Source organism: Sander lucioperca, chromosome 10 (genome assembly GCF_008315115.2).
Source record: "Sander lucioperca isolate FBNREF2018 chromosome 10, SLUC_FBN_1.2, whole genome shotgun sequence".
In the NCBI taxonomy this organism is placed as follows: Eukaryota; Metazoa; Chordata; class Actinopteri; order Perciformes; family Percidae; genus Sander; species Sander lucioperca.
The window spans coordinates 8,575,199-8,593,412 of NC_050182.1; the positions used below are offsets into that span (position 1 = coordinate 8,575,199).

The 18,214-nt window shown below is 38.0% G+C and overlaps 1 protein-coding gene and 1 long non-coding RNA gene across 2 annotated transcripts in view; both read left to right on the forward strand.

Moving 5' to 3' along the window:
- The window catches only part of LOC116058371, a 72,171-nt gene that overhangs the window by 19,726 nt on the left and 34,231 nt on the right, over positions 1-18,214 (forward strand). Inside the window, exons 21-25 of the mRNA XM_036006114.1 lie at positions 3,227-3,509; positions 15,717-15,862; positions 16,060-16,342; positions 16,931-17,094; positions 17,274-17,556. Of these exons, the coding sequence (XP_035862007.1) occupies positions 3,227-3,509; positions 15,717-15,862; positions 16,060-16,342; positions 16,931-17,094; positions 17,274-17,556 (1,159 nt within the window). The remainder of the gene's footprint in view (positions 1-3,226; positions 3,510-15,716; positions 15,863-16,059; positions 16,343-16,930; positions 17,095-17,273; positions 17,557-18,214) is intronic.
- On the forward strand, positions 4,494-4,774 carry LOC116058391. Its single transcript, XR_004107037.1, has 2 exons — positions 4,494-4,553; positions 4,690-4,774. It is a non-coding gene; the product is annotated as an uncharacterized LOC116058391 (long non-coding RNA).

Sequence of the window (18,214 nt, forward strand, 5' to 3'; positions counted from 1 at the left end):
AAAGTGTGTAACCTTGTTTAGATCCTAATATTGCTAGAGGTGGAACGTGAGTCAGTCCACCCTTTATCAGATAGTGGTACCTGAAAGGGCCATTGATGAAAATTGTGCTAGCAACAAGGGACAGGGATCCTGTAGCGTCACTAACAATCATTTTAAACCATGGTGGAGACTGGACCTCCTGAAGACATATCAGATCAACATTGTCACCAAGAAGTCATAGTATAATATGTCAAAATAAGTCATAAAAAGTCATAGTATAATATGCTGAAAAATGTCATAAAAAAGTTATAGTATAGTATGTTGAAAAAAGTCATAAAAAAGTCATAGTATAGTACGTCGAAAAATTTCACAAAAAAGTCATAGTATAGTATGTCGAAAAAAGTCAGAAAAAGTTATAGTTTGGAAGTCACTGGTCAGGCTTTAGGTAACACTGGTCCAACTGGGGATTTATACCATTTAACATGACCAATAGATGACGTTGAGCAGACAGTCACATTCAAAGTTCAATCAAATATACTGACTGCCTGTTCTTTGGTGGAAAATTTGGTCAGATCAACACATGTAATATGTCTCTGCCTTCCATAAACTGTCTTCAATAAAACATTTTGTAACCTTGTCTAGATACTAATATTGCTAGAGGTGGAAACGTGATTCAGTCCTCCCTGTATGAGGAAGAGGTCCCTGAAAGGGCCATTGATGGAAATCGTGCTAGCAACCTCGGCCAGGGATCCTGTAGCGTCACTAACAATAATTTTAAACCATGGTGGAGACTGGACCTCCTGAAGCCATATCAGATCAACACTGTCACCATCACCAACAGAGGAGATTGTTGCCCTGAGAGAATCAATGGTGCTGAGATCCGCATTGGAAATTCCCTCAATGACAATGGCAATGATAACCCCAGGTAACTGCACTTTCTGTTTTATATTTGATTCAAACATTTAACATTGGATGTGTAAATATAGGAGATAGGTGCAAAGGATATCTACATAATTCCCTAATAGAAAGCCATAGTATTCACAGCAATATCATGATCAGAATTTAAACACAACTAGTGGTAAGATTTATTCATAGTCTCTGTGGTAACTCAGTTTCGCTCATAGTTCTGTTTCATTTTATTTTTCTTCAGATGTGCTGTAATCTCGTTTATGGCAGCTGGGACCTCCCAAACCTTTGTCTGTAATGGAATGGAAGGTCGTTATGTCAACATTGTGATTCCTGGAAGACGAGAATTCCTGACACTGTGTGAAGTGGAAGTCACTGGTCAGGCTTTAGGTAACACTGCTCCAACTGGTGATTTATACCATTTAACGTGACCCATAGATGATGATGAGCAGACAGTCACATTCAAAGTTCAATCAAATATACTGCCTGCCTGTTCTTTGGCGGACAAATTGGTCAGATCAACACATGTAACATGTCTGTGCCTTCCGTCTTTAATGAAAAAGTGTGTAACCTTGTCTAGATCCTAATATTGCTAGAGGTGGAACGTGATTCAGTCCTCCGTGTATGAGAAAAAGATACCTGAAAGGGCCATTGATGAAAATTGTAGCGTCACTAACAATCATTTTAAACCATGGTGGAGACTGGACCTCCTGAAGACATATCAGATCAACATTGTCACCACGAAGTCATAGTATAATATGTAAAAAATAAGTCATATAAAGTCATAGTATAATATGTTGAAAAAAGTCATAAAAAAGTCATAGTATAGTACGTCGAAAAATTTCACAAAAAAGTCATAGTATAGTATGTCGAAAAAAGTCAGAAAAAGTTATAGTTTGGAAGTTACTGGTCAGGCTTTAGGTAACACTGCTCCAACTGGTGATTTATACCATTTAACGTGACCAATAGATGACGTTGAGCAGACAGTCACATTCAAAGTTCAATCAAATACACTGACTGCCTGTTCTTTGGCGGACAATTTGGTCAGATCAACACATGTAACATGTCTATGCCTTCCGTCTTTAATGAAACATTTTGTAACCTTGTCTAGATAGTATTATTGCTAGAGGTGGAAACGTGATTCAGTCCTCCCTGTATGAGAAAGTGGTACCTGAAAGGGCCATTGATGAAAATTGTGCTAACAACCTGGGAGAGGGATCCTGTAGCGTCACTAACAATGATTTTAAACCATGGTGGAGACTGGACCTCCTGAAGACATATCAGATCAACATTATCACCAAAAAGTCATAGTGCACTATGTCGAAAAAATTCACAAAAAGTAATAGTATAGTATGTCGAAAAAAGTAAAAAAAAAAAATCATAGTATAATATGCTGAAAAATTTCAAAAAGTTATAGTATAGTATGTCGAAAAAAGTCATAAAAAAGTCATAGTATAGTACAGGGGTGGCGAACCTGTGGCTCTTGAGCCGTATGCGGCTCTAAGCCTGCTCCTTTGAGGCTCTTACTGTGTGGCTGGGGGCTGTGTTATTGGTGGATTTATTTATTTATTTTTTTTAACTTTTTGAAACATTTCAGATAAGTACAAAAAAAATGGAATGCACTTGCCAATACATTTGCCAATTATTTTAAAATAAAAATAATGCAGCAGAGTTTTGAGGACAAATTCTGCAACCCGAGGAAAAAAAAGCTGCCACAGATCACTTTCCTCATTAACCCTTTCACTGCTGAATCAGATTGTTTGAAAGCCCCTCTAGTGACAAACGAGTGAAAGAGTCGCTTTGAGTGGCACAACCGAGTTCTAGCAAGACCTGAAAAGGATTGTGGATAACAAAGACTGTCAGATTTCCCACTGAGTCAATCTAAGTAAGAAAAAAAAACTATGAAAACTGCTATGTATTATGACTGTCATCAGACCTGGAAGTCACTGTTGCTGTTGTAGTGTGGATGTGCATGTCTTGTGTGGCTTTTTGCTATGGTGCAGGTTTTTTTGTGGCTCTTTATGCTGAACTGGTTGGCCACCCCTGGCATAGTACGTCGAAAAATTTCACAAAAAAGTCATAGTATAGTATGTCGAAAAAAGTCAGAAAAAGTTATAGTTTGGAAGGTACTGGTCAGGCTTTAGGTAACACTGGTCCAACTGGGGATTTATACCATTTAACATGACCAATAGATGACGTTGACCAGACAGTCACATTCAAAGTTCAATCAAATATACTGACTGCCTGTTCTTTGGTGGAAAATTTAGTCAGATCAACACATGTAATATGTCTGTGCCTTCCATAAACTGTTTTTAATGAAACATTTTGTAACCTTGTCTAGATCCTAATATTGCTAGAGGTGGAAACGTGATTCAGTCCTCCCTGTATGAGAAAGAGGTTCCTGAAAGGGCCATTGATGGGAATCGTGCTAGCAACCTGGGACAGGGATCCTGTAGCGTCACTAACAATAATTTTAAACCATGGTGGAGACTGGACCTCCTGAAGCCATATCAGATCAACACTGTCACCATCACCAACAGAGGAGATTGTTGCCCCGAGAGAATCAATGGTGCTGAGATCCGCATTGGAAATTCCCTCAATGACAATGGCAACGATAACCCCAGGTAACTGCACTTTCTGTCTTATTAGGGGTCCAAGCCCGAGGGGGCTAGTGACCCGCGTATGCATGCAACGTGGTTCCCAGCACCACTGGAGCTGGGAACCCTATTGTATCTCTAAGGATTATTATTATTTTTCCGCCATTAAAAGTGGTTCTGCAGCCCAAACCTTACAAGTTACGCAATTGAAACTTTCAGGGATGTACAGAGTGTGTATCTTGGAAAGGTAAAATGACACTTATCCACCAGCAGGGGGCGCTATAAGATAAGAATGGATGGCTTTTGCCCTATAACTCCCAAACATTCAAAAACTTCATACCAATGCGTTCCTTGAATTCAGTTGAATCACATAATATAGACCACGCCCATTTCCGCCTAGACATTTCTCCACAAAAATATCACGATATATCGTAAACCCACTTTTTCAAATTCCTACTAGACCGTGCGTCTGAACTACACGACCTCGCTCACAATCCTACCTACAGCACCTTTAACATTGAATGTGTAAATTAAAGGAGATAGGTGCACTGGATATCTACATAATTCCCTAATAGAAAGACATAATTTTCACAGCAATAGCATGATCAGAATTTAAATACAACTGATGGTAAGATTTATTCATAGTCTGTGTGGTAACTCAGTTTCACTCATAGTTATGTTTAATTTTATTTTTCTCCAGATGTGCTGTAATCTCGTCTATGGCAGCTGGGACCTCCCAAACCTTTGTCTGTAATGGAATGAAAGGTCGTTATGTCAACATTGTGATTCCTGGAAGACGAGAATTCCTGACACTGTGTGAAGTGGAAGTAACTGGGACAGTATCATAGGAAATTGATTCTAAAATAATTTCTTCATGTTCACTTAATTTTAACACTAGTCTATGCAAGTTTGCGTATTTGGTGTGTGTTTGCTTCGCACACAGAGCATATTTTAAGTAAAACACTTGGTATTACATATCATAAGGTCAGGACAATCGTATGCTGAAACTTTATGTAAAACTGATACATGCTGATATATGTTGTTTTATACATTAGCTAACATAAAGCAAAGGTTATTGTTCAAATTTAAATAGCGAAGAAAAGACATACGGCTCTAGTAACTGATTATACCTACTATTCTGTAGCATGAAAGCGTCAAGACATGCATTATTAAACAGAACTGTGGGAAAATGAAAGCAACGGGTGAGAAATGATATACAGTGCACTGGCTGCATTGTATTTGTTGTAACTTTTCTTGTGCTTGTTTCTATCTACTGTACTTAAATATACTTGCAAATAAACATTACTTGTAAACCTAATCTGTGTGTGTATTTGTGTTTTTCCTCATTGTCTGTTTGTCCAGACTTGCTTGGCTGTCTTTTCAAATGAGTATCATTTTTGGGTAATGCAAGCACAGCATACAGAGAGAAACAACAGCATATAGCTATGAGGCCTATACTGTACATGTTTAGATTTCTTTCCTACATCTTGAGAGAAAGCAGCAACATAGCTGTCTTAGATGTAAGTCATGCATCAAATCAGTTTAATTTTGATAGTCACATCTGTAGTTACATTTTCTACTGGTATGATCTTATACTTATTTGAAATTTGGTGGGGCGAACATACTTTTGGGGGACTTGTGTCTAAAATGATGGAGAACTCATCAAGAGTATTTCCTTTTGATGGAATGGTGTAGCAATAAAAACATGAAGTTTGGTTTGAATATTTTACTCATAATTACCTTCATGTACCAACTTTAATAAAGAGCTTGAACAGTTGATAAACAATGACATACTTCTTGAAGTTTAAAGTAATTTAGGTGAAATGTGAGGGCAAAATCAGGGTTTATGATGAATATGTGAATAATAACTATTGATGGCGGCAAACCAGCAACTAAGTTTGGGAGACATACTATAAATACCTAAGGTATCAAAACTGGGGTACACGATGGTAATTAAGCTAATTACGTTCCACCTGTGTTTTTTAAGTCAAGTCAACGTGGTCCGACTCTCTTGAGATGACGGTGGTGACTATCTGGGGCCACCAACAGGCGGTCCTATTATCTCTGAAACATCAACGAGGTAGAGGCTGGGGAAGTTCTCCCCCAGGATGATCAGTCACCGCTGAACCGGGCTCCAAGAGCAAATCATGCACGCCATCCCACTTCTGACACCAAGTTTGACATAGAAATTCTAATGGATAGTAGGTGAGATCTGAAATAAAGCTTCAGTCAACAAGTATTTTAAGTGTTTATTCTTTGAAAACAATTATAAAAAGTTATAGTATAGCATGTCAAAAAAGTCATAAATAGTCATAGTATAATATGTCAAGAAAGGTCATAGTATAGTATGTTGATAAAAGTCGAAAAAGTCATAGTAGAGTTTGTCGAAAAAAGTCACGAAAAAGTCATAGTATAGTATGTTGTAAAAAGTCATAAAAAAAAGTAATGTTATAGTATGTTGAAAAAAACTTAGATTGCACAAGTTTTTTTTTTTTGTTTTTTTTTTTTTAGTTAACCTTTATTTAACCAGGTTGGCCGTTGAGAACAGATTCTCATTTGCAATGCGATCTGGCGGAGAAAGCATAAGTGTGCAAGACAACATACAGTTTCACATTCCATACAATACAAGAATACAGAATACAATAGGCCTTTTATTTTTTATAAATGTCTGTGGGTCAGAAAAAAAAAAAAAAAAAAAAATCAAAATCAGTGTTTCGTCAGAATTTCATCTCTATTTTTTCATACTATGCTTCCCTCAATACTTGTTATTGATTATACCGACCCACCCCTACCAACCCATCTCCCTTCCCCCAACCCACCCTACCATCCGCCCACCTCTCCCACCCCCGTCCCCATTTACCCGCCTACCCCGCACATTGCTGGTCCTCATTCAAGACAGGTCACACTTATGCACATACACACTACGACAACAACAACAACAACAATGACAACAACAAAAAATAAAATAAATAAAGATAAGTAAAATAAAATAAAATAAAATGAAGCTCTGCGTAAGTTCTTACAGGAAGACTTCATATTCCTTTTTCATCATTCCTAGTTGATCAGCTGTTTCATGGCATGTCACTTGTCAGTAGTCAATCAGATTCAGCTGTGTCATTGTTAATTAAACCAATCAGAGTCGGCCATTTGTCACAAGCCTATCACAGCATGACATCCTGTTTTAAATCTGCTCTCTCCTTTGCGGTTGTCAGTTGTCATTTTACATTTCCCATTTAATGTTTGTCTATACAATTAATATGTTCATATTTGCAATGAAGTCTCTCCTGATTGAAATAATAAAGGGCGTTCTAAAGACATGCTCTAGAGGGCATTACAAATTTGGCTCCATTGACTATCAAATTGTTTCTTTTTATTTTTTTAATTTTATTGATCTTTCATTACACAGATAATACTTCATTAGGGCCTTCCAATTCTCTATTGAAGGTGCTTCCTTATTTTTCCAGTTTTGCAATATCAGTTTTTTAAAGATAAGAGAGGAAAAAAGTGTCTGCCCCCCAGTTGGATATCTTGTTCCCTCTATATCTTGAAAAATACACATTTTTGGAGAGAATATGATTTGTCTGTTAGTATACTTAGATAACCAAATCTCTATGCTCTCCCAAGTCTTCTTAACTCCTTTGCAGTACCAAAAGGCGTGCATAAGGGAGTCACCATATAGGTTACATTTTAAACATATATCTGATGATGTGTTATCAAACTTGTTTATTTTATCTCTAGTATAATATATTCTTGTCATTATCTTAAACTGTATTAGTCGCAGATTTTCATTAGTAGTTAATTTGTATGTTAGTGACAAGCTTTCTTTCCATTTTTCTTTAACATCAACCCCTAGGTCTTTCGTCCATTTGTTGTATATTCTTTGTAATAATGTATCACTGCTTTCCATGCTTATCTGTAAATTGTCCATAGAGCCGATCAGCCTCCTTTTTTTGTTGCTTTGGCTTAAAATGTTTGACATTTCAGGGCTGATGTTCTTTTCCAAGACAAAATTACAAGTAATCCAGTTTTTCAGTTGCATATACTTAAATAATTCTGTATCTTTTAGGTTATATTGCTTTTTAATATACTGAATGGTGCAACAGTGTCGTGGTTTGTGACATCTGACAACTGCTGGTTTCCACCTTTTATCCATGTTTCCCAGTATAGCTGCATGCTCTGTATATTTATTGATGAATTGTTCCAAATCGGTATGTACCCGGGAAGCCCTATTTCTTGATGGAGAATTTTTTTTATTTTATTCCAGGCCTTTAATGTACTATTAATAACAAAATTTGATTTGATGTTGTCCTTAGAAAAGAGTGCTAGCAGTAAACTGTTGCACTGTAATTGATTGTTTTCTATGTCTATCCATGGATCTTTGTTTGTTTTATTTATTATGCGTTCAGTGTAAAATGACTGAGCTGCTACGTGATAGAACTCTAAGTTAGGAAGATTAAGACCCCCTTCTGCTCTTGGGTGATACAAAAGTTTCCTTTTCAATCTACATGCTTTATTTGACCAAATCAATGAAGAAATTATTGAGTTTACCTCTTTAAAAAAGGTGATAACCCACGTTATAGGAATAATTTGAAATTTAAATTTCGGTAGCCACATCATCTTAAAGAGGTTTACTTTTCCTATCAAATTAATCTTCAAGTCTTGCCACTGCCTAACATCCTTCTTAAAGGCTTTCATAATTGGAAGAAAGTTATCTTTATACAACTGGGTCTTATCATGGCTAAAATAGGTCCCAAGATATTTAATTTTTTTTTCTATATCCGAAATTGTGTGAGATTCTCCAAGTCCTTTTTGCAAGAGTCTATTGCCAACAGCTCAGTTTTTGCAATGTTCGTTTTATAACCTGAGATCGCTGAAAATATTGTAATTATTTTCATAACATGTGGAACTGAGGTGATTGCATTGCTTAAGTAAAGTAATAAATCATCTGCAAATAAGCTCAATTTAAACTTTTATTTTTCTTACCAATCTCAGTACCTCCTATCTCTATTGTCTCTCTAATTTTTTGAGCCAAGGGTTCAATTGCTAATGCAAACAATGGTCGTGAAAGAGGACAACCTTGGGCAGTACTTCTAGTTAATGAGAAAGGTTTTGATAGAATTCCCTTAGTATAAACATATGCTTTAGGACAGTGGTTACCAACCTTTTTTTCTTGGCGCCCCCCCTACTCATGTCTAAGAAAAGCTGAGCCCCCCCTGAAACCGAAGTTGAGGTTACTCTCGAGATAGAGCCTTACTTTCTTTTTTGATATAGAGGAGTTATCAGCAACGTTTCTCCGCCATGTTTCATTCATAAAATAGTGATGCCGTGGCAGCAGGACAAACGAGGATGATAGCAGCTAGGAGCTGACCTGATGACAGCAAGGGCCACAGGTTACGAGCTCCTGGAGGTTTGGCCTACTAAGTAGCCTGCCTACAATTTTAAGCGAGAACAAAAATATATAGTTTTTATACAGACTTTTGTATTCATTATATATTACTAGTGTAATATATAATGTAGTGTAATACTAGTGTATTATCCTAATTTGTTTAACATGTGCACATTTTTTTTTTACCTCAACCTCAAATCAGATAAAGACTTGTGCACCCCCTGTGATCTTTGCCTAAGGGGTGCCCGGACCCCAGGTTGGGAACCACTGCTTTAGGAGACATTTACAGGGTTGTAATCATATTCATAAAATGTAATGGGAAGTTGTATACCTCCAATACTTTAAACAAGTACCATTCTAGTCTATCAAAGGCATTTTCCGCATCAACTGCCATTAATGTTAAATCGAAAAATTAAATGTTAAATAAAAAATCAATTTTATGTTTCTCTACATATTGTGTGAGGGAGATGCATGTTCTGGTATTAGTTCTTAAATCCCTATGTTGTATAAAACCAGCTTGGTCATAATGAATTAAGCTTGGTAGAATTTGTACCAGTCTATTATTCAAGACTTTAGTTATGATCTTCTTATCACAGTTTATTAAGCTTATAGGCCTATAATCAGAAGGTGTTTCGCAAGTCTTACCTGGTTTTGGTATAACAGATATAGTCGAAGGTATAAGTAAGTCAATGGATATGCAAAATTGATATGGTAATAACACAATATACATGAATAGACAGTCTATATGAATGCTGAAATGTAGTAAAGAGTCAATATACAGTTGTGCAAATTGTGGTCTAGTTAGACACAGACACACTCACACAAACACGCACACACAGACACACACACACACAGACAGACACAGACACACACACACAGACAGACACAGACACACACACAGACAGACAGACACAGACACACACACACAGACAGACAAGACACATACACAGACCTCGCACACAAACACACACGCACACATACACACACACATACAGTATATGAAGGAAACTAATATAACCTGAAAACCAACAAAGTTACATATTCTTCATTTCTGATTGGATGTTTCTGCCAGCAGTGCACTCTGGGACCTGTAGTTGACAGTGTGTGTGTGTGTGTGTGTGTGTGTGTGTGTGTGTGTGTGTGTATGTCTGTGTGTGTGTGTGTGTGTGTGTGTGTGTGTGTGTGTGTGTGTGTGTGTGCAGGTGATGGAGCAGAAGCCCCTCCCCTTGACAGCTGGCGAGGAGGCGGAGATCTGTTGGCTCTCTGTTTCTAAAGATGGCCACCATACACACACACACACACACACACACACACACACACACACACACACACACACACACACACACATACATACATGCCCGCGATCCTGACTTCTTTTACAATCCTCATCATAATGTTTTTCTGCTACAAACGCAACCGTTGTCTCAGTTACACCAGCCATATAAAGTTGCGACTGGCTGGTCTTTCTCCCAGGAGATCAGGGTTCATGTCCCGTGTGAAATCAAAAGTCAACTTAATGACTAACATCCTTATCCATAATATATACTTATCTATACACTCAAAAAATATACTTGGCCATGTGTTTTGGTTAGCAAATTAGGAGTTTGCTTGAATTACATGAAATAATGGTGTTTATCTTCATTAAATGATTCATTCATGTCTGTAAATGTGATTAAAGGAAAATTCAGATGAATTATAAACATACAGATCAATGCAATGAGAAGTGGATTAATCTGCCTGTGCTTTGTTATTTGGACTAATATCCTGTCTGAACCTGAGTTACCAAGGAGACCTCAAATGCACTTTCAAAGTGATGCAGAAGATTCTCATGAATCTGGATGGGCAGAGCTCGTCGTCCAAAATACAATTCCAAAAAACAAAGCTTAAAGTAGAAGTCTACAAAGCAGTTTTTTTTACTTCCTAGTTTTCACAAAGACTTTTAGTTTGCTCAGTGGAGACAGACTGTAAAAACTTGAAATGACATCCACAAATACTGAAAGATTGTAAAATAATGTTTACTTTGATTGTATGAGGATGTTTACTTAGATTGTACAAGGATGATTTTTATTTTTTTATTTAACCTTTATTTAACCAGGTAGGCCGTTGAGAACAGATGGCGACCTGGCCAAGAACAGAAGAAGACAACATACAGTTTCACATTAAATACAGTACAAAAATACAGAATACAATAGGCTACATAAAATACAGATTCAAATTTAGGTTAAGTAGGCATTACAAACCCAGCGCAAAGTGAGGTCTAAGTAAGATGGATATGTGAAAGTGATATGGTAATAACACAATATACGTGAATAGACAGTCTATATAAATGCTGAGATGTAGTAAAGAGTTAATATACAGTTAGTGAAAATTGTGGTCTAGTTCGACACAGACACACGCAGTAGAGGATGGATATCCGAACCGAGCCAGTTGGGACCTGTCGGTACCTGACGGGCCGGGCCGGGTTCGGACAGATATTTAGAAAATTATGTTCGGTTTCAGGTTGGGCTCAGTCACATCAGTACGATAAGCCATTGAACATTTTAAATTTAAAAAAGCTTATTATGTAGATGCGCGCCTGTGTTAACGTGCACTTGTTGCCCCGTGTGAGCTGATGACCTCATCTGTTGACATTTCTGAATGTCTTCCTGCAGCTGCTTCATAAAAGATTTCACACAAACACACAGACATGTGTCATTAGTTTGAGACAAACTGTAATACGAGTACGAGATTTTAACTGTCGGGCTTGGGTCGGGCTCGGTCAGAAAAATGCGACCTGATCCGCACTCTAACACGCACGAGCACACGCAACCATACAAACATGTGTGTGTGTGTGTGTGTGTGTGTGTGTGTGTGTGTGTGTGTCTGTGTGTGTGTGTGTGTGTGTGTGTGTGTGCAGGTGATGGAGCAGAAGCCCCTCCCCCTGACAGCTGGCGAGGAGGAGGACTATCTGTTGGCTCTCAAACAGGAGTTCAGAGGAGCGATGAAGAGTCTGCCGTGCTTCATCCAGCCGACAGCTGCACACCGAGGTCAGAGTTCAACACACACACACACACACACACACACACACACACACACACACACACACCCACACACAGAGACACAAAAATACACACACACACAGACACACACATTTCAATTTCAGATTTTATTGCAAAACCTTCTGTTGCTTTTTACAGCAGAGAGAAAATATCTGTCCAGGAACCCTTTTATAAACAGATCGGACTCAAAGAGTGAGTGAATGTACAAGGATGTTTACTTTGATTGTATGAGGATGTTTACTTAGATTGTACAAGGATGTTTTTTATTTTTTTATTTAACCTTTATTTAACTAGGTAAGCCGTTGAGAACAGATGCTATTCTGAGATACAGAATACAATAGGCTACATAAAATACAGATTAAAATACAGATTAAGTAGGCATTACAAAGCCGGTGCAAAGTGAGGTATAAGTAAGTCGATGGATATGCGAAAGTGATAAGGTAATAACACAATATACATTAATAAACAGTCTCTATAAAGGCTGAAATATAGTAAAGAGTCAATATACAGTTAGTGCAAATTGTGGTCTAGCTAGTGATGTAGGTCAGGAGATGTACAAAAATTGTATGACAACAAAGGTGGAGAGAATAACAGTTGAGCATGCCAGGGCAGATGGAATAATGCAAAAGAGCGTAGACATCCAAGTATTTGACCAATGTAGAATAAACTCAAATTGATTTAACTAAATTAACTAAGAAAAACATAAATTCAACAAGATACAAATGAGTTGAATGCAAATACTAATATTATGTTTAACACATGTATGCTGTGTTCAAGTACCATGCTGGAGGTGGTTTGACTTAACTCGGTTTGTTTAGATGGAATATAGGTGGCATGATTAAATCATCTTCATCCATATATGTAATACATTTACTTTACTTCTAAACCATAATAATATATCATAATATACTATATTGTGTAAATATGTTAATGGTTTCTGCATAATATGCTATATTATAATGTTATCACATTCCTGTATAAATACACAAAAACAATAATTCTGACTCCTTAACCTTTGTGTTGTCTTCCCGTCGACTCCAAAACTTTTAGTTTTTCTGGCTCAAAATTTAAATTTAAAAATTTTCTTTTAAAGTTTTGGTCGTATTTTTTTGACACTTTTGTCACTTTTTACGATGTTTTTGTCAATTTGTTTCTACACTTTGACGTTTTTGTTGTTTTTTCCCACGTTTTTGAAGCTTGTTCTGACATGTTTGCCTTATGTATCTCTTTGCTCTTTTGAACTTTTCCAGCTGCCCTGGCATGCTCAACTGTTATTCTTCCCACCAATGTTGTCATACAATTTTTGCACATCTACTGACCTACATCATTATCTAGACCACAATTTGCACTAACTGTATATTGACCTATTGAATTCTGTATTCCTGTATTGTATTGAATGTAAACTGTATGTGGTCTTGCACACTTATGCTTTATTCTTGGCCAGGTCGCCGTTGCAAATGAGAATCTGTTCTCAACGGCCTATCTGGTTAAATAAAGGTTTAATAAAAACAATAAATGAAAAAAATGTTTGTCCTTTTTTTCAACAATCTTTTTATCAATTATTTTCTTTAAATGCTATAAAACAGGAGGGTTAAACACATCATCTGTTAACATGCTGACTGTGCTGTTATTAATAACTACTCTCACCTTACCGTCTCCATTTGCTATTATTTTTATTAGTATATTACTATTATTTTTTGTATTATTTTCTTATTTTAGTTTTATTTAACTATTATGTATGTTTTTACTCTCTAATTATCTCTACTTGTTGCTGTTTTTGTGCTGCTGCAACACCTGCATTTTCTCTCTTGAGGACCATTAATGCATTAACAGATTAATTTGCTCAGGGTGAAGAGATACACATACCTGAATATTCAGGGAGGTTGTATTTCTTTTCTTTGTTTGTACAATGGGTACAAACAAAGACACTTTTAATCTTTCCCCTCCTCCTATGAGGAAATCTCAAAACACACACACACAAACACAGACAGACACACACACATACACACATAGACCTACACACACACACACACACACACACACACACACACACACCGGAACAACACAACAGAAACCTGCGTGGATCGGGAGGATGGAATAACACTAGACCACGCCCACGTAAACCAGATTTCGGATGAGCCTATATATTTTGGAAGACAGACAGGATTCTGAACGCCGCTGTCTGCACTTCACAAAGAGCCGGGAGGTGTAGAGTGTTACAACACGCAGCACGTGCACTAAACTTGGAACGACACTGACGATTATCAACAGCCCCTGGTGCAGACCAACTAACGCTACGCTCCTTACTGTAAGTACAATAATACCTTCAATAAAACCTTTATGAGTAAAAAGTCAATACTTACCTGTCAACAGCCATAAACATGTAGGAAGAGATATTTCAGTTCCAGCAAACTTCTAAAACTACTTTCTACAACGTGACATTTTTTGAATGTGAACTTCCTCCACAGGATGATGACTTCATCTGTGGTCTTTGTCTTGCTGGCTGTTCTAGGACAGACCAGCGGCCAATTAGGTGAGATTATTCTTTTGATTGGTTGACACAAATTATTGATATTCCCCAATTTATTCACATTTTAGTATTTAATAGACATATGCAATATGTCTATCCATCTACAGTATATCTATATGTATCTATATATATATATATATATATAGCTCCATATAGCACTAGCTCCTACTAGTGATTTATACCCTTTAACGTTACCAATAGATGACGTTGAGCAGACAGTCACATTCAAAGTTCAATCACATATACTGACTGCCTGTTCTTTGGTGAAAAATTTGGTCAGATCAACACATGTAATATGTCTGTGCCTTCCATAAACTGTCTTTAATGAAACATTTTGTAACCTTGTCTAGATACTAATATTGCTAGAGGTGGAAAGGTGATTCAGTCCTCCCTGTATGGGAATGAAGTCCCTGAAAGGGCCATTGATGGGAACCGTGCTAGCAACCTGGGACAGAGATCCTGTAGCGTCACTAAGAAAGATTTAAAACCATGGTGGAGACTGGACCTCCTGAAGCCATATCAGATCAACACTGTCACCATCACCAACAGAGGAGATTGTTGCGCCGGGAGAATCAATGGTGCTGAGATCCGCATTGGAAATTCCCTCAATGACAATGGCAACGATAACCCCAGGTGACTGCACTTTGTGTCTTATACAGTATTAGATTCAAACATTTAACATTGGATGTGTAAATTAGAGCTGAAGATCGTTGCCCGAACCCGATGGGACCCGAAGCGCTCGGGCCGGGCTCAGGCTTGCGCTCCAGGTTGTGCGGTAAATGAGCGGTCAGGTGATGCGTTTCGATTAGCATGTAAATGGATGCTGAGGAGGTGAAACGGAGGCTGGCCTCTGGAGGACTTATTTTATTTCTTTGTTCCAACTTCCAAGTGGCCTATAGCCTACGTTAGTCATGAATAAATGATGTTAAAAAATGTATAAATGACTCATTCTTGAGAAAAGGCAAAAGAGCTGTGTGCGTGCGCACATTTGAATAATGTTGGGCTGTAAACGGGTTCAGGCTTTTAAAATGCTGTCAATCAAAATGTACTTGTTGGGCTCAGGTCTTGTCAGGCCTAACTTTTAAGGCCCGATTATAGCTCTAGTGTAAATTACAGGAGATTAGTGCACTGGATATCTACATAATTCCCTAATCGAAAGCCATAGTTTTAACAGCAATATCATGATCAGAATTTAAACACAACTAGTGGTAAGATTTATTCATAGTCTGTGTGGTAACCAAGTTTTACTTATAGTTCTGTTTTTTTGTTTTTTTGTTCAGATGTGCTGTTATCTCGTCTATCAAAGCTGGGACCTCTCAAAACTTTGTCTGTAATGGAATGGAAGGTCGTTATGTCAACATTGTGATTCCTGGAAGACGAGAATACCTGACACTGTGTGAAGTGGAAGTCACTGGTCAGGCTTTAGGTAACACTGCTCCAACTGGTGATTTATACCATTTAACGTGACCAATAGATGATGTTGAGCAGACAGACACATTCAAATTTCAATCAAATATACTGACTGCCTGTTCTTTGGTGGAAAATTTGGTCAGATCAACACATGTAATATGTCTGTGCCTTCCATAAACTGTCTTTAATGAAACATTTTGTAACCTTGTCTAGATCCTAATATTGCTAGAGGTGGAAACGTGATTCAGTCCTCCTTGTATGGGAATGAAGTCCCTGAAAGGGCCATTGATGGGAATCGTGCTAGCAACCTGGGACAGGGATCCTGTACCCACACTAAGAAAGATTTAAAACCATGGTGGAGACTGGACCTTCTGAAGACATATCAGATCAGCAATGTCACCATCACCAACAGAGGAGATTGTTGCGCCTGGAGAATCGATGGTGCTGAGATCCGCATTGGAAATTCCCTTGATGACAATGGCAACGGTAACCCCAGGTAACTCTACTTTCTGTCTTATATTAGATTCAAACATTTAATATCTGATGTGTAAATTAGAGCTGGAGATCTTTGCCCGAACCAGACGGGATCCGACACGTTTCGATTAGCATGAAAATGGATGCTGAGGAGGTGAAACGGAGGCTGGCCTCTGGAGGACTTATTTTACTTCTTTGTTCCAACTTCCAAGTGGCCTATAGCCTACGTTAGTCATGAATAAATGATATTAAAAAAAATCATAAATGACTCATTCTTGACAAAAGGCAAAAGAGCTGTGTGCGTGCGCACATTTGAATAATGTCGGGCTGTAAACGGGTTCAGGCTTTTAAAAAGCTGTCAATCAAAATGTACTTGTCGGACTTGGGCCGAATTCTGTCGGGCCTAACGTTTAAGGTCCGATTACAGTCCTAGGGTAAATTACAGGAGATCAGTGCACTGGATATCTACATACTTCACTAATGGAAAGCCATAGTTTTCACAGCAATATCATGATCAGAATTTAGGTACAACTAGTGGTAAGATTTATTCATAGTCTGTGTGGTAACCCAGTTTTACTTATAGTTCTGTTTTTTGTTTTTTTTTGTTCAGATGTGCTGTTATCTCGTCTATCAAAGCTGGGTCCTCCCAAACCTTTGTCTGTAATGGAATGGAAGGTCGTTATGTCAACATTGTGATTCCTGGAAGACAAGAATACCTGACACTGTGCGAGGTGGAAGTCACTGGTCAGGCCTTAGGTAACACTGCTCCAACTGGTGATTTATACCATTTAACATGACCAATAGATGACGTTGAGCAGACAGTCACATTCAAAGATCAATCAAATATACTGACTGCCTGTTCTTTGGCGGAAAATTTAGTCAGATCAACACATGTAATATGTCTGTGCCTTCCCTAAACTGTCTTTAATGAAACATTTTGTAACCTTGTCTAGATCCTAATATTGCTAGAGGTGGAAACGTCATTCAGTCCTCCCTGTATGGGAATGAAGTCCCTGAAAGGGCCATTGATGGGAATCGTGCTAGCAACCTGGGACAGAGATCCTGTAGCGTCACTAACAATGATTTAAAACCATGGTGGAGACTGGACCTCCTGAAGATATATCAGATCAACAATGTCACCATCACCAACAGAGGAGATTGTTGCGCCGGTAGAATCAATGGTGCTGAGATCCGCATTGGAAATTCCCTCAATGACAATGGCAACGATAACCCCAGGTAACTGCGCTTTCTGTCTTATACAGTATTGGATTCAAACATTTAACATTGGATGTGTACATTAGAGCTGAAGATCTTTGCCCAAACCCGACGGGTTCGGTCTTAATTTCTATCATTTTACACAGACTTCGGCCAGGCTCGGGCTTGAGCTCTGGGTTGCGCAGTAAATGAACGGTCAGGTGATGCGTTTCGATTAGGATGAAAATGGATGCTGAGGAGGTGAAACGGAGGCTGGCCTCTGGAGGACTTATTTTATTTCTTTGTTCCAACTTCCAAGTGGCCTAAAGCCTACGGTAGTCATGAATAAATGATGTTAAAACATTTATTTCAATTCAATTCAATTCAATTTTATTGATAGTATCAAATTATAACAAGAGTTATCTCGAGACACTTTACAGATAGAGTAGGTCTAGACCACACTATAATTTATGAAGCCCCAACAATTGAAGTAGTTCCCCCAAGAGCAAGCATTCAGTGCGACAGTGGCGAGGAAAAACTCCCTTTTGGGAAGAAACCTCAGTAATGAGAAAAACTTCTTTAGAAAGAAACCTCGGCCAGACCCAGGCTCTTGGTAGGTGGTGTCTGACGATGCCGGTTGGGGATGTGCTGAACAGTGGAAATAATAGTTACAATGAAAATAATGTAACAGTGGGAAATA